Raw genomic sequence first — 24715 nt, forward strand, 5'->3', positions numbered from 1 at the left:
GTGTAACGTAACCGGCACAAATACAAAGAAGTAATAGAAGACGGTGTAAGGTGCGACAACGGGATATAATATAGTGTAATAGGACATAAAAAAAAAAGCCCAAAGTTAAAAAAAAAAAAAAAATCATGTACAAAAAGGTAATAAAATGTAACGTTTGTCACAAATACTAAAAGATGATATGATAAAACACATATAGCCAAAAATAGAAAAAACTGATAAACGGTGTATTGTAAAACCACATGACATAATATAGTGTAATATACACAGAAGTGATATAATATGGTGTAACAGAACATTAGATCGCCCCAAATAAAAAAGTAATAAAATGTAACGTTACTGTAAAAAATGTAAAAAAAAAAAGTTATCTATAGTGCAACGTAATGTAGCCACAAATATAAAGGTGTGATAGAATACAGAGTAATGTACAGAAAAGTGGTAAGAGCGTAATAAAAGGTGGCGGAAGTCAAAACTGTAATATATTAATGGTGCAACATAATACAACAAAAATACAAACAAGTGATGATACATTACAACCTGCTGCCCCCAAGGATGGAGCCAGATTTCCGGACCCCGTATTCTGCCGTGTGATTATCTCGTGGAGTCGGGCGTCTTTCCAGGATCTGCAGCTTCCACTTCCGTCTACAGATTATATGTTGTCACATTAGTCATCACGGCACGAGAGGGGCTGGAAATGAGAGCGCAGCATTATGGGGGTCCACGAGCCAAGAGCGACGATTATAAGTTACTACAGTAGAACATGACGGCGTGCAGGCACTGTGTACTGTCTCTTCCGCCTGTGCAGCCCCTGTGTGCACTCTCTTGCTCCCTTGTTGGGCCCTGTGTCGCTCCCTTGTTGGGCCCTGTGTCGCTCCCTTGTTGGGCCCTGTGTCGCTCCCTTGTTGGGCCCTGTGTGGCTCCCTTGTTGGGCCCTGTGTGGCTCCCTTGTTGGGCCCTGTGTGGCTCCCTTGTTGGGCCCTGTGTGGCTCCCTTGTTGGGCCCTGTGTGGCTCCCTTGTTGGGCCCTGTGTGGCTCCCTTGTTGGGCCCTGTGTGGCTCCCTTGTTGGGCCCTGTGTGGCTCCCTTGTTGGGCCCTGTGTCGCTCCCTTGTTGGGCCCTCTGTCGCTCCCTTGTTGGGCCCTCTGTCGCTCCCTTGTTGGGCCCTCTGTCGCTCCCCCCCCTTCCTCCTGGGCCCTGTGTGGCTCCCTTGTGGGTCCTTTTTCGCTCCCTTGTTGGGCCCTCTTTCGCTCCCTTGTTGGGCCCTCTTTCGCTCCCTTGTTGGGCCCTGTGTCGCTCCCTTGTTGGGCCCTCTGTCGCTCCCTTGTTGGGCCCTCTGTCGCTCCCTTGTTGGGCCCTGTGTCGCTCCCTTGTTGGGCCCTCTGTCGCTCCCTTGTTGGGCCCTCTGTCGCTCCCTTGTTGGGCCCTCTGTCGCTCCCTTGTTGGGCCCTCTGTCGCTCCCTTGTTGGGCCCTCTGTCGCTCCCTTGTTGGGCCCTCTGTCGCTCCCTTGTTGGGCCCTCTGTCGCTCCCTTGTTGGGCCCTGTGTCGCTCCCTTGTTGGGCCCTGTGTCGCTCCCTTGTTGGGCCCTGTGTCGCTCCCTTGTTGGGCCCTGTGTCGCTCCCTTGTTGGGCCCTGTGTCGCTCCCTTGTTGGGCCCTCTGTCGCTCCCTTGTTGGGCCCTCTGTCGCTCCCTTGTTGGGCCCTGTGTCGCTCCCTTGTTGGGCCCTCTGTCGCTCCCTTGTTGGGCCCTCTGTCGCTCCCTTGTTGGGCCCTGTGTCGCTCCCTTGTTGGGCCCTCTGTCGCTCCCTTGTTGGGCCCTCTGTCGCTCCCTTGTTGGGCCCTGTGTCGCTCCCTTGTTGGGCCCTCTGTCGCTCCCTTGTTGGGCCCTGTGTCGCTCCCTTGTTGGGCCCTCTGTCGCTCCCTTGTTGGGCCCTGTGTCGCTCCCTTCTTGGGCCCTGTGTCGCTCCCTTGTTGGGCCCTGTGTCGCTCCCTTGTTGGGCCCTGTGTCGCTCCCTTGTTGGGCCCTCTGTCGCTCCCTTGTTGGGCCCTCTGTCGCTCCCTTGTTGGGCCCTCTGTCGCTCCCTTGTTGGGCCCTCTGTCGCTCCCTTGTTGGGCCCTCTGTCGCTCCCTTGTTGGGCCCTCTGTCGCTCCCTTGTTGGGCCCTCTGTCGCTCCCTTGTTGGGCCCTCTGTCGCTCCCTTGTTGGGCCCTCTGTCGCTCCCTTGTTGGGCCCTCTGTCGCTCCCTTGTTGGGCCCTCTGTCGCTCCCTTGTTGGGCCCTCTGTCGCTCCCTTGTTGGGCCCTCTGTCGCTCCCTTGTTGGGCCCTCTGTCGCTCCCTTGTTGGGCCCTCTGTCGCTCCCTTCTTGGGCCCTCTGTCGCTCCCTCCTTGGTATTCTTGGAGCTTTCCTTACCGTCTCTTGGTCGCCACAGGATCTTGACGTTTCCGTCTTGATTGTATTCCCATATTGTGTCCCGCACTCATGTGCTGAATAAAGCTGTAATTCACGGCCCGAGAGGGAGGAACTAGCTTCTAAGGGTTTGTTTCCACGTTCAGGAAACGCTGCGTTTTTGACGCTGCGTTTTTCCGCAGCGTCAAAAACGCAATGTCCAGATGTTACAGCATAGTGGGGGGATTTCATGAAATCCCGACTCCACTATGCGTTAAAAAACGCATGCGTTGTGCGTTTTTTCTAAACGCAGCATGTTGCTACTATGAGCAAAACACGCAGGAACACCGCAGGTGACCTGCCAGTGACCTCAGGTGCAGTTTTGGTCAGGATTTTACCTGCATAAAATCCTGACCAAAGCCTGAAGCAAAACTGAATGTGGACACATACCCTAATGGAGACCATCCCCGCTGTGACCCCCAACCCCCCCCCCCCTCCCAGATTGCTATGACCCCACAGACCGGTCTGGCCTGGCCCCTCCATACATGATCTTTGATGCAGATGTTTTATTAGGGCCCGGGAGCTTCAGACTACACTGTGCTGTCAGATCCATGCAGCCGGGACCTCTGCTCATCCTGAGCCTCCTGGTTCATGTACTGAAAGTGACGTTTGTTTCCTGCAGATAGTTACATTTGTGTCTCTAGGATTCCGTGTCCTCCACAGTCTGCAGAAGGCTCAGTCACCCCCTAGGGGTTAATAGGGACTGTAAACTGATCAGGACATTCACATTTCCAGGGAACATTCTATAATTCTGGTAACAGAATATTCCGCAGCTGCTGCCGGATGCGGCTCCTCCGGGTGATGTCGTGGTGAGTCACCGGCTGAGTCATATGACATCACCGTGACATCACCGGCCGGTGATTGATGGCTCCTGGCCCCGAGGGTGGTGGTGAAGGGGGGTCCAGATGTCACCACCACCTACCACAAGGGGTTAATGTACAGAATGTTCTGTCTACACATAGCTGGTAATGGAAGATCTGAGCAGAGAGCTATGGTCAGACAGCGCCCCCCAGTGGTGGCCAGTCACTACACAGCCAGGGAGGTGACCTGCTACACTACATCCTACACATCTATTGCTCCCTGTTATCAGCCAGTCCATTCCCTTAGTGTGGTGAGGTTTATTAATGACTGTCCCCTCGCCCCGTCCCTATTATCTGGGGGTCTTGCCATTGCCCCCCTGTAGGGGGTGACATTGTATATACCCCCGGTGATGGATTCGGCTAGCTCCTGACGTGTCTTGTGCTTTCCCCGCAGGTATGGCCTCTTCCTTGTCCATGTTCTCGTCCCTCGTCCTCCCGTCCTCCTCCTTCTGTAGTGTGAAGAAGCTGAAGCTGGAGGTGCGGCCCACCTGGGATATGACCGGCTACGGCTGCCACAGCAAGGTCTATAACCCAGGCAAGAGCAGCTCCGCGTCCGGGCAGCCGGTGCTCTCCCACGCGGCCCTCCTCCAGGCACCCTACGAGCAGACGGTCATCTTCCCCACCAGTGCTGGTCACATTGTGGTGACCTCTTCTTCCAGTAGTGGGTCTTCAGCGGCACCAGCGAGCGGTCTGACGCTCAGCGGCCCCCAGACCAACCTGATGCGGCGCAGTACGGTCAGCCTTCTGGACACCTACCAGAAGTGCGGCCTGAAGAGGAAGTGCGAGGAGCTGGACAACAGCAGCGTGCAGATCGTAGACGAGCATCTTCCCATGACCCAGAACAATGCCAGCGGAGCCACGGCCGCCACCACCTCCACCGCCACCTCCAAGAACAGCGGCTCCAACAGCGAAGGAGACTACCAGCTGGTGCAGCACGAGGTCCTCTGCTCCATGACCAACACCTACGAGGTGCTGGAGTTCCTGGGACGCGGCACCTTCGGCCAGGTGGTCAAGTGCTGGAAAAGGGGCACCAACGAGATTGTGGCCATCAAGATCTTGAAGAACCACCCGTCCTACGCCCGGCAGGGGCAGATCGAAGTGAGCATCCTGGCGCGGCTCAGCACGGAGAGCGCCGACGACTACAACTTTGTGCGGGCGTACGAGTGCTTCCAGCACAAGAACCACACCTGCCTGGTGTTCGAGATGATGGAGCAGAACCTCTACGACTTCCTGAAGCAGAACAAGTTCAGCCCGCTGCCCCTGAAGTACATCCGGCCGGTGCTGCAGCAGGTGGGCACCGCGCTCATGAAGCTCAAGAGCCTCGGCCTCATCCACGCCGACCTGAAGCCGGAGAACATCATGCTGGTGGACCCCTCCCGGCAGCCGTACCGGGTCAAGGTCATCGATTTTGGTTCAGCAAGTCACGTGTCCAAAGCCGTGTGCTCCACCTACCTGCAGTCCAGATATTACAGGTGAGTCCTGGTCATGTGACCTGTGATAAAGGCCTGTTACTGGGGGCGCAGGTTCCCTTTAACGGAATCACCTGTGGGGATCAGCGGCGGCCGTCCTCATGTCTCCTAATCTGCCGGATCTCTGACTGCATTAATGTCACCGCTGATCCTGCGAGGTGCCACACAGGTAAAAATAGACCGTAATCACTGCCGCGAGCGCAAAAGTTGGGATAATACCGCCATACAGTGAGTGCATGCTGTATATACTGTGCCGTGTGCGAGACACCGGCCTCCAGACCGCCCGGCTCCTATATAACCGCACAGAGGAGCGCGGAACATGGGATAATACCGCCATACAGTGAGTGCATGCCGTATATACTGTGCCGTGTGCGAGACACCGGCCTGCAGACCGCCCGGGTCCTATATAACCGCACAGAGGAGCGCGGAACGTGGGAAAATACTGTCATACAGTGAGTGCATTCCATATATACTGTGCCGTGTGCGAGACACCGGCCTACAAACTGCCCGGCTCCTATATAACCGCACAGAGGAGCGCGGAACGTGGGATAATACCGCCATACAGTGAGTGCATTCCATATATACTGTGCCGTGTGCGAGACACCGGCCTGCAGACCGCCCAGGTCCTATATAACCGCACAGAGGAGCGCGGAACGTGGGATAATACCGCCATACAGTGAGTGCATGCCGTATATACTGTGCCGTGTGCGAGACACCGGCCTACAAACCGCACGGCTCCTATATAACCGCACAGAGGAGCGAGGAACGTGGGATAATACCGCCATACAGTGAGTGCATGCTGTATATACTGTGCCGTGTGCGTCAGTATCACACAGGAGCGGATTAGATACACGGCTCAGCAGTCAGTATCACACAGGAGAGGATTAGATACACGGCTCTGCAGACAGTATCACACAGGAGAGGATTAGATACACGGCTCTGTAGACAGTATCACACAGGAGAGGATTAGATACACGGCTCAGCAGACAGTATCACACAGGAGAGGATTAGATACACAGCTCAGCAGTCAGTATGACACGAGAGGATTAGATACACGGTTCAGCAGTCAGTATCACACAGGAGAGGATTAGATACATGGCTCAGCAGTCAGTATCACACAGGAGAGGATTAGATACACGGCTCAGCAGTCAGTATCACACAGGAGAGGATTAGATACACGGCTCAGCAGACAGTATCACACAGGATAGGATTAGATACACGGCTCAGCAGACAGTATCACACAGGATAGGATTAGATACATGGCTCAGCAGTCAGTATCACACAGGAGAGGATTAGATACACGGCTCAGCAGTCAGTATCACACAGGAGAGGATTAGATACACGGCTCAGCAGACAGTATCACACAGGAGAGGATTAGGTACACGGCTCAGCAGTCAGTATCACACAGGAGAGGATTAGATACACGGCTCAGCAGTCAGTATCACACAGGAGAGGATTAGATACACGGCTCAGCAGTCAGTATCACACAGGAGAGGATTAGATACACGGCTCAGCAGTCAGTATCACACAGGAGAGGATTAGATACACGGCTCAGCAGTCAGTATCACACAGGATAGGATTAGATACACGGCTCAGCAGTCAGTATCACACAGGATAGGATTAGATACACGGCTCAGCAGTCAGTATCACACAGGATAGGATTAGATACACGGCTCAGCAGTCAGTATCACACAGGAGAGGATTAGATACACGGCTCAGCAGACAGTATCACACAGCAGAGGATTAGATACACGGCTCAGCAGTCAGTATCACACGAGAGGATTAGATACATGGCTCAGCAGTCAGTATCACACAGGAGAGGATTAGATACACGGCTCAGCAGTCAGTATCACACAGGAGAGGATTAGATACACGGCTCAGCAGTCAGTATCACACAGGAGAGGATTAGATACACGGCTCAGCAGTCAGTATCACACAGGAGAGGATTAGATACATGGCTCAGCAGTCAGTATCACACAGGATAGGATTAGATACACGGCTCAGCAGCCAGTATCACACAGGAGAGGATTAGATACACGGCTCAGCAGACAGTATCACACAGCAGAGGATTAGATACACGGCTCAGCAGTCAGTATCACACGAGAGGATTAGATACGCAGCTTCTGTACATTATCTCTGATTTTCGGACTGCAACCCTTCTTGTGCTGCAGTGGATCAGGCCTCCTCTCTGCATGCAGTGATCTGGGTTCTTCGGAGCCTCCATGCTGCCGTCCTCCCTCCCGTCCCCCCATTGTCATGGCTGTTTGTACTCTCCGGTCACGACTGTCGGCTGATGCTGGAATTTTTTCTCTGAGATTCTGCAGCATAGTGCGGATAGCGGCGGTGATGGCTCCCCCCCCCCCCCCCCTTCCCGCTGGCGGCGGTGGCTCTCCCCCTGCTGGTTGTGGTGGTGGTGGCTCTCCCCCTGCTGGCGGTTGTGATGATGGCTCTCCCCCTGCTGGTGGTGATGATGGCTCTCCCCCTGCTGGTGGTGATGGTGGCTCTCCCACTGCTGGTGGTGATTGGTGGCTCTCCCCCTGCTGGTGGTGATTGGTGGCTCTCCCCCTGCTGGTGGTGATTGGTGGCTCTCCCCCTGCTGGTGGTGATTGGTGGCTCTCCCCCTGCTGGTGGTGATTGGTGGCTCTCCCCCTGCTGGTGGTGGTGGTGGCTCTCCCCCTGCTGGTGGTGGTGGTGGCTCGCCCCCTGCTGGCGGCGGTGGTGGCGGCGGCTTCCCCACTGCTGGCGGCTCTGGTGGTGGTGGCTCTCCTCCTGCTGGCAGCGTTGGTGGTGGTGGCTCTCCTCCTGCTGGCGGTGGTGGTGGTGGTAGCTCTCTCCCTGCTGGCAGTGGTGGCTCTCCCCCTGCTGGCGGCTTTGTTGGTGGTGGCTCTCTCCCTGCTGGCAGTGGAGGCTCTCCTCCTGCTGGCGGTGGTGGTGGCGGCACTCCTCCTGCTGGGGGCGGTGGTGGTGGCTCTCTCCCTGCTGGGGGCAGTGGTGGTGGCTCTCTCCCTGCTGGTGGTGGTGGCTGCTCTCCCCCTGCTGGCGGCGGTGGTGGCGGCTCTCCTGCCGGCGGTGGTGGTGGTGGCTCTCTCCCTGCTGGCAGTGGTGGCTCTCTCCATGCTGGCAGTGGTGGCTCTCCCCCTGCTGGCGGCTTTGTTGGTGGCGGCTCCCCCCTGCTGGCAGCAGTGGCTCTCTCCCTGCTGGCAGTGGCGGCTCTCCTTCTGCTGGCGGCGGTGGTGGTGGCACTCTCCCTGCTGGCGGCGGTGGTGGTGGCTCCCCCTATGCTGGCAGCGGTGGCTCTCTCCCTGCTGGCAGTGGCGGCTCTCCTCCTGCTGGCGGCGGTGGTGACGGCTCTCCTGCCGGCGGTGGTGGTGGCGGCTCCCCCCTGCTGGCAGCAGTGGCTCTCTCCCTGCTGGCAGTGGCGGCTCTCCTTCTGCTGGCGGCGGTGGTGGTGGCACTCTCCCTGCTGGCGGCGGTGGTGGTGGCTCCCCCTATGCTGGCAGCGGTGGCTCTCTCCCTGCTGGCAGTGGCGGCTCTCCTCCTGCTGGCGGCGGTGGTGACGGCTCTCCTGCCGGCGGTGGTGGTGGTGGCTCTCTCCCTGCTGGCAGTGGAGGCTCTCCTCCTGCTGGCGGTGGTGGTGGCGGCACTCCTCCTGCTGGTGGTGGTGGTGGCTCTCTCCCTGCTGGCGGCGGTGGTGGCTCTCTCCCTGCTGGCGGCGGTGGTGGCTCTCTCCCTGCTGGCGGCGGTGGTGGCTCTCTCCCTGCTGGTGGTGGTGGCTGCTCTCCCCCTGCTGGCGGCGGTGGTGGTGGCTCTCTCCCTGCTGGCAGTGGTGGCTCTCCCCCTGCTGGCGGCTTTGTTGGTGGCGGCTCCCCCCTGCTGGGAGCGGTGGCTCTCTCCCTGCTGGCAGTGGCGGCTCTCCTCCTGCTGGTGGCGGTGGTGGTGGCTCTCTCCCTGCTGGCGGCGGTGGTGGCGGCTCTCTTCCTACTGGCGGCGGTGGTGGCTCTCTCCCTGCTGGCAGCGGTGGCTCTCTCCCTGCTGGCAGTGGCGGCTCTCCTCCTGCTGGCGGCGGTGGTGGTGGCACTCTCCCTGCTGGCGGCGGTGGTGGTGGCTCCCCCTATGCTGGCAGCGGTGGCTTTCTCCCTGCTGGCAGTGGCGGCACTCCTCCTGCTGGCGGCGGTGGTGGTGACTCTCTCCCTGCTGGCGGCGGTGGTGGTGGCGGCTCCCCCCATGCTGGCAGCGGTGGCTCTCCCTGCTGGCGGCGGTGGTGGTGGCTCTCCTCCTGCTAGCGGCGGTGGTGGTGGCTCTCTCCCTGCTGGCGGCGGTGGCTCCCCCCATGCTGGCAGCGGTGGCTCTCTCCCTGCTGGCAGTGGCGGCTCTCCTCCTGCTGGCGGCGGTGGTGGTGGCTCTATCCCTGCTGGCGGCGGTGGTGGCTCCCCCCATGCTGGCAGCGGTGGCTCTCTCCCTGCTGGCGGCGGTGGTGGTGGTGGCTCTCCCCATGCTGGCAGCGGTGGCTCTCTCCCTGCGGGTGGTGGTGGTGCCTCTCCTTCTGCTGGCGGTGGTGGTGGTGGCTCTCCTCCTGCTGGCGGCAGTGGTGGTAGTGGCTCTCCCCCTGCTGGCAGCTGTTCCGCCTGGAGAAGACAGATGTGGCAGCAGAGATGTCTCCCCAATGTGACCTCATTCACACACCCCAGTCCTGTATATCTGGAAGCCATCGGCTTCATGTGTGGTGGCGGGGCGCGCAGGATGCATTGTAGCAGCCGCCGGGCTCCTGTCTCACTCTTTGTTTCCCATGCTTACAGCATGTGTCAGTCTTCACCGTAGTCAAAAATTGCTATTTAGGAAACAGGTGGCTCAGGATGAGCAGATCTGTAGGTGGCTCCCAGATGGGGGATCTGTGCCGTCACCTCCATGTCTGCTCTGAGCCTGAAAGCTGTGCACACCTGCCCAGTGGCCGTCGGGATAATTTTGGCGCAGTTTTGTGTGTTTTTATGCTGTCACTTGCATGGTGCGGAGCGGACAATACTCGACATTCGCACTGAGGAGTGAAATAATTTTTCACCGTTTAATAACAAACATTCTGCAAAGTTACCTTCTCCCCGATGATGTTGATGATGATGATGGCGGCGCAGTCCTGATGTGCACCTGCCGTACTGGGGAGGAATTGTTGGCCAGGCCCATAGATGATGATAATGGCGCAGGCCTCGTATGCTCCTGCAGTACTGTTGTGGATTGTGTCTTGTTCGTTCCCACAGTTGATAATGGTGGTGCCGGCCTCATGTACACCGTCCATACTGGTGAGGATTACTTATTGATTGATTGATGATCGGATTCCCCTGCCAAGTGGCCATGCTGCTGTTTTAGTATGGTCTCTCCCATAGCTGCTGCTAATGATGATGGCACAGGCCTTGGATACTCCTGCTGTATACGGCCACACTGATCTGGATTTCATGTTGATCGGTCCCACTGATGGTGATGGCACAGGCCTTGGATACTCCTGCTGTATACGGCCACACTGATCTGGATTTCATGTTGATCGGTCCCACTGATGATGATGGCGCAGGCCTTGGATACTCCTGCTGTATACGGCCACACTGATCTGGATTTCATGTTGATCGGTCCCACTGATGATGATGGCGCAGGCCTTGGATACTCCTGCTGTATACGGCCACACTGATCTGGATTTCATGTTGATCGGTCCCACTGATGGTGATGGCACAGGCCTTCGATACTCCTGCTGTATACGGCCACACTGATCTGGATTTCATGTTGATCGGTCCCACTGATGATGATGGCGCAGGCCTTGGATACTCCTGCTGTATACGGCCACACTGATCTGGATTTCATGTTGATCGGTCCCACTGATGGTGATGGCACAGGCCTTCGATACTCCTGCTGTATACGGCCACACTGATCTGGATTTCATGTTGATCGGTCCCACTGATGATGATGGCGCAGGCCTTGGATACTCCTGCTGTATACGGCCACACTGATCTGGATTTCATGTTGATCGGTCCCACTGATGATGATGGCGCAGGCCTTGGATACTCCTGCTGTATACGGCCACACTGATCTGGATTTCATGTTGATCGGTCCCACTGATGGTGATGGCACAGGCCTTGGATACTCCTGCTGTATACGGCCACACTGATCTGGATTTCATGTTGATCGGTCCCACTGATGGTGATGGCACAGGCCTTCGATACTCCTGCTGTATACGGCCACACTGATCTGGATTTCATGTTGATCGGTCCCACTGATGATGATGGCGCAGGCCTTGGATACTCCTGCTGTATACGGCCACACTGATCTGGATTTCATGTTGATCGGTCCCACTGATGGTGATGGCACAGGCCTTCGATACTCCTGCTGTATACGGGCACACTGATCTGGATTTCATGTTGATCGGTCCCACTGATGATGATGGCACAGGCCTTGGATACTCCTGTATACGACCACACTGATCTGGATTTCATGTTGATCGGTCCCACTGATGATGATGGCGCAGGCCTTTGATTTGCCTGCATTACAGTGGGATTTCTCTGGAGACATCTGCTGTTCTGTAGTTTTGGAGATTTAGGTTCTGTACCTGCAGGAATTATCTGTGCCCCCTCTCTCCTGTGTATGTATGTGGTGTCCAAATCTCCAAATTCAGCTGTGAATGACGGATCTCCCCTGATATGTGACACTGTGAAATCCGAGTAATATCCTTGATGGGATTTGTAGTACATGCTGTAACAGCTGTCATCAGTCATTCCCAGACACAGATATAAACAGCTGAATATAAATTACGGGGGGCAGACTGGATCATTCTCGTGTATATTATGGACATGTTCTGGATCGGCCCGGTGTATATAATGGGGATATTCTGGATTGGCACGGTGTATATTACGGGGATGTTCTGGATCGGCCTTGTGTATATTACGGGGATGTTCTGGATCGGCCTTGTGTAAATTACAGGCATGTTATGGATCGGCCCGGTGTATATTACGGGGATATTCTGGATTGGCCCAGTGTATATTATGGGGCTGTTCTGGATCGGCCCGGTGTATATATTATGGGGATGTTCTGGATCAGCCTTGTGTATATTACGGGGATGTTCTGGATCAACCCGGTGTATAATACGGGCATGTTATGGATCTGCCCGGTGTATATTACGGGGATATTCTGGATTGGCCCAGTGTATATTATGGGGCTGTTCTGGATCGGGCCGGTGTATATATTATGGGGATGTTCTGGATCAGCCTTGTGTATATTACGGGGATGTTCTGGATCAACCCGGTGTATATTACGGGGATGTTTTGGATCGGCCTGGTGTATATTACGGGGATGTTCTGGATCGGCCTTGTGTATATTACGGGCATGTTTTGGATCGGCATGGTGTATATTACGGGGATGTTTTGGATCGGCATGGTGTATATTACGGGGATGTTCTGGATCGGCCTTGTGTATATTACGGGGATGTTCTGGATCGGCCCGGTGTATATCACGGGGATGTTTTGGATCGGCCCGGTGTATATTACGGGGATGTTCTGGATCGGCCTTGTGTATATTACGGGCATGTTTTGGATCGGCCCGGTGTATATTACGGGGATGTTTTGGATCGGCCTGGTGTATATTACGGGGATGTTCTGGATCGGCCTTGTATATATTACGGGGATGTTCTGGATCGGCCTTGTGTATATTACGGGGATGTTTTGGATCGGCCCGGTGTATATTACGGGCATGTTTTGGATCGGCCCGGTGTATATTACGGGGATGTTTTGGATCGGCCTGGTGTATATTACGGGGATGTTCTGGATCGGCCTTGTATATATTACGGGGATGTTCTGGATCGGCCCGGTGTATATTACAGGCATGTTATGGATCGGCACGGTGTATATTACGGGGATGTTCTGGATCGGCCTTGTATATATTACGGGCATGTTATGGATCGGCCCGGTGTATATTACGGGGATGTTTTGGATCGGCCCGGTGTATATTACGGGGATGTTCTGGATCGGCCTTGTATATATTACGGGCATGTTATGGATCGGCCCGGTGTATATTACAGGCATGTTATGGATCGGCACGGTGTATATTACGGGGATGTTCTGGATCGGCCCGGTGTATATTACGGGCATATTATGGATCGGCCCGGTGTATATTACGGGGATGTTCTGGATCGGCCTTGTATATATTACGGGGATGTTCTGGATCGGCCCGGTGTATATTACAGGCATGTTATGGATCGGCACGGTGTATATTACGGGGATGTTCTGGATCGGCCTTGTATATATTACGGGCATGTTATGGATCGGCCCGGTGTATATTACGGGGATGTTTTGGATCGGCCCGGTGTATATTACGGGGATGTTCTGGATCGGCCTTGTATATATTACGGGCATGTTATGGATCGGCCCGGTGTATATTACGGGGATGTTTTGGATCGGCCCGGTGTATATTACGGGCATGTTATGGATCGGCCCGGTGTATATTACGGGGATGTTCTGGATCGGCCTTGTATATATTACGGGGATGTTCTGGATCGGCCCGGTGTATATTACGGGGATGTTCTGGATCGGCCCGGTGTATATTACAGGCATGTTATGGATCGGCACGGTGTATATTACGGGGATGTTCTGGATCGGCCTTGTATATATTACGGGCATGTTATGGATCGGCCCGGTGTATATTACAGGGATGTTATGGATTGGCCCGGTGTATATTACGGGCATGTTATGGATCGGCCCGGTGTATATTACGGGGATGTTCTGGATCGGCCTTGTATATATTACGGGCATGTTATGGATCGGCCCGGTGTATATTACGGGGATGTTTTGGATCGGCCCGGTGTATATTACGGGCATGTTATGGATCGGCCCGGTGTATATTACAGGGATGTTATGGATTGGCCCGGTGTATATTACGGGCATGTTATGGATCGGCCCGGTGTATATTACGGGGATGTTTTGGATCGGCCCGGTGTATATTACAGGCATGTTATGGATCGGCACGGTGTATATTACAGGCATGTTATGGATCGGCCCGGTGTATATTACAGGCATGTTATGGATCGGCCCGGTGTATATTACAGGCATGTTATGGATCGGCACGGTGTATATTACGGGGATGTTTTGGATCGGCCCGGTGTATATTACGGGCATGTTATGGATCGGCCCGGTGTATATTACAGGGATGTTATGGATTGGCCCGGTGTATATTACGGGCATGTTATGGATCGGCACGGTGTATATTACCGGCATGTTATGGATCGGCACGGTGTATATTACCGGCATGTTATGGATCGGCACGGTGTATATTACGGGGATGTTCTGGATCGGCCTTGTGTATATTACAGGCATGTTATGGATCGGCACGGTGTATATTACGGGGATGTTCTAGATCAATGTAGTTATAATGATGCATCAGAGCTGAATTTGGCTTGGAACCATGTTTATCACCTTCTAGAAGTGGGATGCGGAATTAACCCCTTGCACTTGGGAAGGTGGGTGCAGGGGTCTGTGTACCCGGTGAATCCATTCTCATTGTAGCCTACAATCCAAGGCGCCGGTGTGCTGGACCTACCCTGGACCCAGCTGTTCCTTTGCCAGCAGGAGATCCTTTACACCGTCCAGTGAACTTTGCCATCAGCGACTATGAATAAGACCCTGTGAGGGTCGAAACGTTCGGTTCTTGTCGCCTCACCATTTTCTCTATCCTGGCACCAATTCCTTATTCATGAACTGTGTTATCGCTGCATCTATATCTGTACACTAAAGTCCTCACAGGCCTCTATCAAGAGTGTGCGGTGACAGAACACTGCTCCATTCTCTTAGGCACCTGGGAAGGTGGGTGCAGGGGTCTGTGTACCCTGTGAATCCGTTCTCTCAGGCATCATTAACCCTTTTGTGGTCCCTGTTATAATGAACACTGATTACAATTTCTCTCGCGTCGCCTGATCTATGATTTCTCCTTATTTCAGGGCTCCGGAGATTATTCTGGGATTACCGTTCTGTGAAGCCATCGACATGTGGTCTTTGGGGTGTGTGATTGCCGAGCTGTTTTTGGGGTGGCCTCTGTACCCCGGGGCGTCTGAGTATGATCAGGTGAGTTGTTTTCTATGGCGCCTGCGTCGTTCTCAGCCGCTGTGCCATATATATATATATATATATATATATATCTTCTGTACGTCCGCTCGCTGTTATCAGCCATCTAGCCTGGAGACATTAGGCGAGCACAATCTATTGCTCCCTGGTATCAGCCATGGGTGGTATAAATGAGAGGGTCCATGTGTGATTTCGCTCCGGCGCTATTATAAGATGCGCTTTATTTCCTCTCAGATCCGGTACATCTCCCAGACTCAGGGTCTACCTGCTGAATATCTGCTCAGCTCCGGGACGAAGACCACCAGGTTCTTTAATCGTGATGGCGACTCTCCGTATCCTCTGTGGAGGTTGAAGGTGTGCGGGGGGGGTCCATGATAAATACGTTATCGGTCATTAATTAATCCTCGTAAATGGAAAAAATTGTTATGCATATGGCGGCCTAGAGGTGTCAATGAAAGCCTGTCAGTAGTAAAACAGTTTCTGTTACCCATAGCAACCAATCAGAAAGCACCTTTCATTTCTGAAACTGCTCTGGACAAAAGAAAGCTGCACTGTGATTGGTTGCTGTGGGTAACACATACAGGCCTATTATTAACAGCATTGAGGGTGACATTTTTTTGTGCCAGCCGCAGTCGCTGGTGGTACAATACCTCGGTGTGCCAACAAAAGGCGAACCTTCCTCACTATGGGCGCTTGTAGTTTTCGGCTGTGACTTTCAGGTTCTGACATAAATTTTATGACATCAGTTAAACCACAAAATGATTTCCAGCCCTGGTCCCCAAATAAAGCCGATGAACGCCAACAATCGGGCTCGTTATGTGTGGCTTTGCCATGCCCCTTCCCAGTAGTGATGTGCGCCACAAATTGTGACATATAAAGCTGCCGCAAGGATCTGAGTATATCAGGCCTCGCACCACCACAGCCGGCCCATCGGGGCCATGACGTTCAATATGTTATATGGATTGTCTGGATAATGGCTGATAACAGGGAGTAATAGACTTGTTTCTTTCTTGATGTAGACCCCTGATGATCATGAATCTGAGACCGGAATCAAATCCAAGGAGGCCAGAAAGTACATCTTCAACTGCCTGGATGATATGGCACAGGTGAGGGAACGGTCCGGGGTGGCGACGGGTCTGGCTGGCGGCGGCGCTGGGGAACGGGTCTGGCTGGCGGCGGTGCTGGGGAACGGGTCTGGCCGGCGGCGGTGCTGGGGAACGGGTCTGCCTGGCAGCGGCGCTGAGAACGGGTGTGGCTGGTGGTGGCGCTGGGGAAAGGGTGTGGCTGGCGGCAGCGCTGGGGAACGGGTCTGGCCGGCAGCGGCGCTGGGGAACGGGTCTGGCCGGCGGCGGCGTTGGGGAACGGGTCTGGCCGGCGGCGGCGCTGGGGACGGGTCTGGCCGGCGGCGGCGCTGGTCAGTCCACTGGCCTTTTGCACGAATCCAAATCCTCATCCAGTACGTGAATGGATCCTTTATTATTTACATTCATATCTCTAGGATAAGAATTAGCATGTTTCGGTTTACTGTCAGTAAGCGGAGATAGTGTTTATTTGTCATCTTTTCCACATGGCTTGTTAGAAAATTGCAGAATGTCACATTTAGCAGTAATTTGTGGCGTTGCAGCTTTATGGCCGCCGTCGTGGTCTCCATGGACCGGCCACTGCTGCTGGTGGTCGTGTGTCCAGTCTTACTGACCGCTTCCGTCCCTGCAGGTGAATATGACCTCGGATCTGGAAGGCAGTGACATGCTGGTGGAGAAGGCGGACAGAAGAGAGTTCATCGACCTGCTGAAGAAAATGCTGACCATCGACGCCGACAAGAGGATAACCCCCATCGAGACCCTGAACCATCCGTTCGTCACCATGACCCATCTCCTGGACTTCCCTCATAGCTCACAGTACGGCGTCTTCCTAGGGCCTCAGAGGGACGGGATGGGGGGCATGGGAGGTGCTGCAGCAATTCCCTGATGTTATATCGCCCCCTGCAGGACAGATGTCTCCCTACTATTAGTCCTAAACCGGTCTCTAATCTGGATTGTCACATTAGGATCAGTTGTCAGACAATTTGTTTAAGAAGGGGATGGAGTTGTCAGAACAGGTGTAATGTGAGAAGTGTCGCCCTCATCAGGTCTGGGATGGAAGGTTTTCAGTATCTGCCCCGTCCTCCTCCTCGGCCCTGCTCGCTCTCTGCCCCGTCCTCCTCCTTGGCCCCGCTCGCTCTGCCCCGTCCTCCTCCTCGGCCCCGCTCGCTCTGCCCCGTCCTCCTCCTCGGCCCAGCTCGCTCTGCCCCATCCTCCTCCTCGGCCCCGCTCGCTCTGCCTCGTCTTCCTCCTCGGCCCCGTCCATGTCCTCCTCCTCGGCTCTGCTCGCTCTGCCCCGTCCTCCTCCTCCTCGGCCCCGCTCGCTCTGTCCCATCCTGATCCTCGCCCCCGCTCGCTCTGCCCACTCCTTCTCCTTGGCCCCGCTCGCTCTGCCCCGTCCTCCTCCTCCTCGGCCCCGCTCGCTCTGCCCCGTCCTCCTCCTCCTCGGCCCCGCTCACTCTGCCCCGTCGTCCTCCTCCTCGGCCCCGCTCGCTCTGCCCCGTCCTCCTCCTCGGCCCCGCTCGCTCTGCCTCGTCCTCCTCCTCGGCCCCGCTCGCTCTGCCCCGTCCATGTCCTCCTCCTCGGCTCTGCTCGCTCTGCCCCGTCGTCCTCCTCCTCGGCCCCGCTCGCTCTGTCCCATCCTGATCCTCGCCCCCGCTCGCTCTGCCCCCTCCTTCTCCTTGGCCCCGCTCGCTCTGCTCCGTCCCTGTAGTCCTCCTCGGCTCTGCTCGCTCTGCCCCGTCCTCCTCCTCCTCAGCCCCGCTCGCTCTGTCCCATCCTGATCCTCGCCCCCGCTCGCTCTGCCCCCTCCTTCTCCTTGGCCCCGCTCGCTCTGCTCCGTCCCTGTCGTCCTCCTCGGCTCTGCTCGCTCTGCCTCGTCTTCCTCCTCGGCCCCTCTCGCTCTGCCCCGTCCTCCTCCTCCTCCTCGGCCCCGCTCGCTCTGCCCCGTCCTCCTCCTCGGCCCCGCTCGCTCTGCCCCGTCTTCCTCCTCGGCCCCTCTCGCTCTGGCCCGTCCTCCTCCTCCTCGGCCCCGCTCGCTCTGTCCCATCCTGATCCTCGCCCCCGCTCGCTCTGCCCCCTCCTTCATTCCCGGTCTCTCTCTCCACAGTGTTAAGTCTTGCTTCCAGAATATGGAGATCTGCAAGAGACGGGTGAATATGTACGACACTGTGAACCATAGCAAGACCCCGTTTATCACGCACGTGGCCCCCAGCACCTCCACCAACCTCACCATGACGTTCAGCAACCAGCTGAGTACTGTGCACAGCCAGGTGAGCGCCCTGCTCCTCCCGGTGCTGCCGTCAGCGCCTCATTTACTTGTCTCACGGCCTCCTCTTCTTCTAGACCTCTGCGGCCTCTATGGCGGCCGTTGCCCAGAGGAGCATGCCCCTGCAGAGCGGGGCCACGCAGATCTGTGCCCGGCCGGACCCCTTCCAGCAGGCCCTGATCGTCTGTCCTCCAGCTTTCCAAGGTAAGTGTCCAGCGGCTTGATACGCTCCGTGTATACAGCGTATAGTCTGCAGGAGGCTCAACAGTCACAATCCCAACCATTGCAAGATCTCTGCTTGCTGTCAGTTAGTGGAGGACTATAGGGCCTGCAGGAACAGCGCTGATTGTGTAGTCCGATCATTACCGCCATTCCTGCACAATGTAATGTGTCCATGGTTCTCCGCAGGGCTGCAGGCCTCTCCTTCCAAACATGGCGGCTACTCTGTGCGTATGGATAACACTGTGCCCCTGGTGACACAGGCCGCCGGCGCTCCGGCTCTGCAGATCCAGCCCGGGCTCCTGGCTCAGGTACGGGCTCCAGTGCAGACGGCTTACACGTTTTTCCCTCTTGCCCTGCCTCTAGGGGGCACTGTTACATTGCAGTCTATGCAGGACAGTGACATTGTGTATCTCTGCAGCAGGCGTGGCCCAGCGGCACTCAGCAGATACTGCTGCCCCCGGCCTGGCAGCAGCTGGCAGGAGTGGCAGCTCATACCTCTGTGCAGCACGCCGCGGTCATCCCCGACAGCATGACTGGCAGCCAGCAGCTGGCGGACTGGAGGTGAGGGGCCACTGTACATGGCTTTTGTTTGGTCTGCTCAAGTGGTAGTCCTTTCAGCTGTACCACAGCGCCCCTGGTGGTGACGGGCAGGACTGGCCTGTCCCGGGGTAGGGTAATTCATAGTTCATTAAATGATATTTTTGTTTTACCTTCTTATTAATTTTTTTCCATCCCATCAGGAACACGCACGCTCACGGCGGCCACTACAACCCAATAATGCAGCAGCCGGCGCTCCTCGCGGGTCACGTGACCCTACCGTCCGCCCAACCGCTGAATGTGGGCGTGGCTCATGTCATGAGACAGCAGCCAATCAGCAGTGCTTCCTCCTCTCGCAAAAAGCAGCATCACTCCACAGTGAGGTGAGAGGTCCGCCCCGGGGGAGGGGAAGACTGAACTGCGCATGTGCATTACTGATCCTGAGTTACCTCCTGTATTATACCCCAGAGCTGCGCTCACTATTCTGCTGGTGCAGTCACTGTGTACATACATTACATTACTGATCCTGAGTTACATCCTGTATTATACTCCAGAGCTGCACTCACTATTCTGCTGGTGCAGTCACTGTGTACATACATTACATTACTGATCCTGAGTTACATCCTGTATTATACCCCAGAGCTGCGCTCACTATTCTGCTGGTGCAGTCACTGTGTACATACATTACATTACTGATCCTGAGTTACATCCTGTATTATATCCCAGAGCTGCACTCACTATTCTGCTGGTGCAGTCACTGTGTACATACATTACATTACTGATCCTGAGTTACATCCTGTATTATATCCCAGAGCTGCACTCACTATTCTGCTGGTGCAGTCACTGTGTACATACATTACATTACTGATCCTGAGTTACATCCTGTATTATATCCCAGAGCTGCACTCACTATTCTGCTGGTGCAGTCACTGTGTACATACATTACATTACTGATCCTGAGTTACCTCCTGTATTATACCCCAGAGCTGCACTCACTATTCTGCTGGTGCAGTCACTGTGTACATACATTACATTACTGATCCTGAGTTACATCCTGTATTATATCCCAGAGCTGCACTCACTATTCTGCTGGTGCAGTCACTGTGTACATACATTACATTACTGATCCTGAGCAACATCCTGTATTATACTCCAGAGCTGCACTCACTATTCTGCTGGTGCAGTCACTGTGTACATACATTACATTACTGATCCTGAGTTACATCCTGTATTATACCCCAGAGCTGCACTCACTATTCTGCTGGTGCAGTCACTGTGTACATACATTACATTACTGATCCTGAGTTACATCCTGTATTATACCCCAGAGCTGCACTCACTATTCTGCTGGTGCAGTCACTGTGTACATACATTACATTACTGATCCTGAGTTACATCCTGTATTATCCTCCAGAGCTGCACTCACTATTCTGCTGGTGCAGTCACTGTGTACATACATTACATTACTGATCCTGAGTTACATCCTGTATTATCCTCCAGAGCAGCACTCACTATTCTGCTGGTGCAGTCACTGTGTACATACATTACATTACTGATCCTGAGTTACATCCTGTATTATCCTCCAGAGCTGCACTCACTATTCCGCTGGTGCAGTCACTGTGTACATACATTACATTACTGATCCTGAGTTACATCCTGTATTATACTCCAGAGCTGCACTCACTATTCTGCTGGTGGAGTCACTGTGTACATACATTACATTACTGATCCTGAGTTACATCCTGTATTATACCCCAGAGCTGCACTCACTATTCTGCTGGTGCAGTCACTGTGTACATACATTACAATACTGATCCTGAGTTACATCCTGTATTATACTCCAGAGCTGCACTCACTATTCTGCTGGTGCAGTCACTGTGTACATACATTACATTACTGATCCTGAGTTACATCCTGTATTATACTCCAGAGCTGCACTCACTATTCTGCTGGCGCAGTCACTGTGTACATACATTACATTACTGATCCTGAGTTACATCCTGTATTATACCCCAGAGCTGCACTCACTATTCTGCTGGTGCAGTCACTGTGTACATACATTACATATCCTGAGTTACATCCTGTATTATACTCCAGAGCTTCACTCAATATTCTGCTATATTATCCTTTTATATTTTATTTGTTAACAATTTTTTTAAAAAAAATTCATAATTTATTTTGTTACTTTTTTTTTTTTCCATATCTGACTCCTCCTCTGCAGAAATAACTCCTCCTACGAGGTGTCATCCAGCCAATCCCACAACTCCCCCCAGCGTTCCAAGCGGGTGAAGGAGAACACGCCCCCTCGCTGTTCCATCCCGCAGAGCTCCGCTCCGTGCGTCCCCTCCATCACCTGCGGCTGGGGCGAGAGCTCGCTGGGCCATTTGCGTGCTGACCATCAGCGGCAAACAATCGTCATCCCGGATACTCCCAGCCCAGCGGTCAGCGTCATCACCATCAGCAGCGACACCGACGAAGAGGAGGAGCAGAAGCACGAGGCGCCCAGGTCAGCCCCGATACACTCGGGATACTGGGAGACTGGGGGGGACCCAAACCGTCCACACTGGGGCCTCCATATGATGAAGGCGGCACAAACAGGACGAGCCAAACCTCCCTCTACTGTCCGAAGGGCGCACTGACACCGCAGCCTGGGGAGAAGTGTAACTAATGGTCTCCTTTGTCTCTGACCCTCCGGCGCCCTCTGCCTCATGTGACTTTTCCTGTCCCCTCTGATGTGGTCACACCCATGCGGAGCGCCCCCTGGAGGCTTGATAACTCTTGTTGTATTATTAACTCTTTGTGTTCTTCCACCCCCACAGCCTGCCCAAGCAGCGGCGGAACGTCATCAGCTGCGTCACGGTGCACGATTCTCCGATCTCTGAGCCTTCAAGGAACACCAGCACCTACGCGGCCACCAGGCACCGACGTGCGCCCAACACCACCGCACACGAGACCAAATGCCAGCCTGATATCCCCTGCCCCGCCAACTCTCGCACCATCATTGTGCCGCCCCTGAAGATCCAACAGAGTGAGGGGCGACTGGAATGTGAGCGCAGGCAGCCGGGTAAGTGCACCATGGGGTAGGGGGGTAAAACTGGCTTCTTTTTACACCTTGTCCCCGTTGGGGGGTGATTGCACTCACTCTTCTTTCTTTCACCTGTAGATACAACAAGTCATCACTCCTACAAGCCCAAATCCTCGTCCTCCATAGCGATTTCCGCTACACATTCCTCCAGCAACTGTACCACGTCAGCCACGTATCGCCAGCCTAGAGCTGCCGCTCATGCCTTCCAACAGCAGCCACTCAACCTCAGCCAGGTAAAGCACGGGGTGGGATGGGATCATGTTGTCCCCGGCGCTGTGAGAGGCTGGCGTCGCCCCGGCGCTGTGGGAGGATTGTGTCGCCCCGGCGCTGTGGGAGGCTGGCGTCCCCCCGACGCTGTGGGAGGCTGGCGTCCCCCCGACGCTGTGGGAGGCTGGCGTCCCCCCGACGCTGTGGGAGGCTGGCGTCGCCCCGGCGCTGTGGGAGGCTGGCGTCGCCCCGGCGCTGTGGGAGGCTGGCGTCGCCCCGGCGCTGTGAGAGGCTGGCGTCGCCCCGGCGCTGTGGGAGGCTGGCGTCGCCCAGGCGCTGTGGGAAGCTGGCGTCGCCCCGGCGCTGTGGGAGGCTGGCGTCCCCCGCGGCTCTCGGAGGCTAGCGTCGCCCCGGCGCTGTGGGAGGCTGGCGTCGCTCCGGCGCTGTGGGAGGCTGGCGTCGCTCCGGCGCTGTGGGAGGCTGGCGTCGCCCCGGCGCTGTGGGAGGCTGGCGTCGCCCCGGCGCTGTGGGAGGCTGGCGTCGCCCCGGCGCTGTGGGAGGCTGGCGTCGCCCCGGCGCTGTGGGAGGCTGGCGTCGCCCCGGCACTGTGGGAGGCTGGCGTCGCCCCGGCGCTGTGGGAGGCTGGCGTCGCCCCGGCGCTGTGGGAAGCTGGCTTCGCCCCGGCGCTGTGGGAGGCTGGCGTCCCCCGCGGCACTCGGAGGCTAGCGTCGCCCCGGCGCTGTGGGAGGCTGGCGTCGCTCCGGCGCTGTGGGAGGCTGGCGTCGCTCCGGCGCTTTGGGAGGCTGGCGTCGCCCCGGCGCTTTGGGAGGCTGGCGTCGCCCCGGCGCTGTGGGAGGCTGGCGTCGCCCCGGCGCTGTGGGAGGCTGGCGTCGCCCCGGCGCTGTGGGAGGCTGGGGTCGCCGTGGCGCTGTGGGAGGCTCGCGTCACCCCGGCGCTGTGGGAGGCTCGCTTCGCCCCGGCGCTCTGCTTTTAATTAGCCCTATGTAAATTTGACGGTGGTTTTCCTCTGGTCACTGTAGACTGTCACATCCGATAATGTCTGTCTCTGTCGTCCTCCTTCTCAGGTGTCTCAGCACATTAGCACAGAACGATCCGGAGGCCTCCGGAGGCAGCAGGCGTATATAACCCCCACTTTGGCCCAGGCTCCGTACTCCTTCCCGCACAATAGTCCTAGCCACGGGGCGGTCCACCCTCACTTGGCGGCTACAGCCCACCTGCCCAGCCAGCCGCACCTCTACACCTACACGGCACCAGCTGCTTTGGGCTCCACCGGCACCGTGGCTCATCTAGTGGCATCTCAAGGATCCGCACGCCATGCAGCCTACCCCGCCAGTATCGTCCCTGTGAGCATGGCTCCCCGACTGCTTCCATCTCCAAGTCTTCACCCTAGTCAGTACCAGGCGCAGTTCGCCCATCAGACTTACATCCCGGCATCTCCATCCTCCACGGTCTACACTGGATATCCCCTGAGTCCGCCAAAGGTTAATCAGTACTCCTACATCTAGACCCCGGAGGTGGAGGGGGGACTGAGGGGAAGCACAGACTAAACATGGAGGTGCGCCCCTGCTGACAACTTTCTTCCTTTGTGGACATCTGATGCCACCCAGCCAGGACAAGAGGGGGCACAGGGGTGCTGAGGATGGGACCCCTGGAATCTTCCACCATCTAGGTTTGGACCTTGCCCACATTTCGAGTGCCCCTCACTCTCACCCTGGACTGTTGGAGGGGGTGGGCATTGCTGGAGGCCCCGCCCCCGAGGAGCCGCCTGGAGATGCTGTATTTATTGATCGTAGATCGCCAGGATCTGGTGCCGTAGACCTAGAAGCTTATGCAGAGTCTATAGAGTTAGGGTTCTGGATCATTCTAGATTTTAATTTCTGGTTTTAATATTGGCAGAGAGGTTGATGTGTATTTGCACTCTGCGCCAAAGGGAGACCCCACTTAGTTTTGTTTCCCCCCTTTAAACCCCGCCCCCTTTTGGTATAAGGGGAGGGGCCACTCTGGATACCTCTGATAATGTTTGCACCGCTTTTAGTTTTATGCCTCCTTCAGTGTCGATAGCGATGACGTTTTAGACACTCGGCATTTTTAACGTTTTACAGGACGGCGGCGGACGCCATTTTTAAAAATACCAAAAAAAAGAAAAAAAGAAAAAAAAAATCAATAATAAATGGGGAGAGAAAGGTTTTACTTTGTGAAGAGGGATCTGGGATGTTGTTAAGGGGGCGCGAGGAAGGACGACCGTGGCTACGTGGAGCAAGGAGCCGGCACATAAAGACCAGAGGAATGATGGGAAAAGGCGTGGAAACTTCTGGAAGGACTTGAGTTGGACACTGCTGCTAATCTCTATTCCAAGTCACTTTATTAGCTCCTCCCCCGCGCTACAATGTAGCTCCGCGCGGTGCTCGCTGTGTTCCGTGCGGCGCTTGCTGTGTTCCGTGCGGC

General features: G+C 55.6%; 1 protein-coding gene across 2 annotated transcripts in view; it reads left to right on the forward strand.

The window, feature by feature from the left end:
- Positions 1-24403, forward strand: part of HIPK2 (homeodomain interacting protein kinase 2) — a 36376-nt gene extending 11973 nt beyond the window's left edge. The window contains exons 2-15 of one of the 2 annotated variants that reach the window (XM_077267167.1): positions 3694-4771; positions 14727-14850; positions 15085-15204; positions 15870-15956; positions 16564-16748; positions 18040-18202; positions 18276-18402; positions 18607-18728; positions 18842-18981; positions 19161-19340; positions 21179-21463; positions 21777-22021; positions 22121-22275; positions 23335-24403. In XM_077267167.1, the coding sequence (XP_077123282.1) occupies positions 3696-4771; positions 14727-14850; positions 15085-15204; positions 15870-15956; positions 16564-16748; positions 18040-18202; positions 18276-18402; positions 18607-18728; positions 18842-18981; positions 19161-19340; positions 21179-21463; positions 21777-22021; positions 22121-22275; positions 23335-23775 (3450 nt within the window). In that variant the 5' untranslated portion in view covers positions 3694-3695 and the 3' untranslated portion in view covers positions 23776-24403. Of the gene's footprint in view, positions 1-3693; positions 4772-14726; positions 14851-15084; positions 15205-15869; positions 15957-16563; positions 16749-18039; positions 18203-18275; positions 18403-18606; positions 18729-18838; positions 18982-19160; positions 19341-21178; positions 21464-21776; positions 22022-22120; positions 22276-23334 lie in introns of both variants that reach the window. The other variant, XM_077267166.1, reaches the window with a different exon arrangement.
- The last annotated feature ends 312 nt before the right edge of the window (positions 24404-24715 follow it).

This window comes from Ranitomeya variabilis, chromosome 5 (assembly GCF_051348905.1).
Source record: "Ranitomeya variabilis isolate aRanVar5 chromosome 5, aRanVar5.hap1, whole genome shotgun sequence".
NCBI lineage: Eukaryota > Metazoa > Chordata > Amphibia > Anura > Dendrobatidae > Ranitomeya > Ranitomeya variabilis.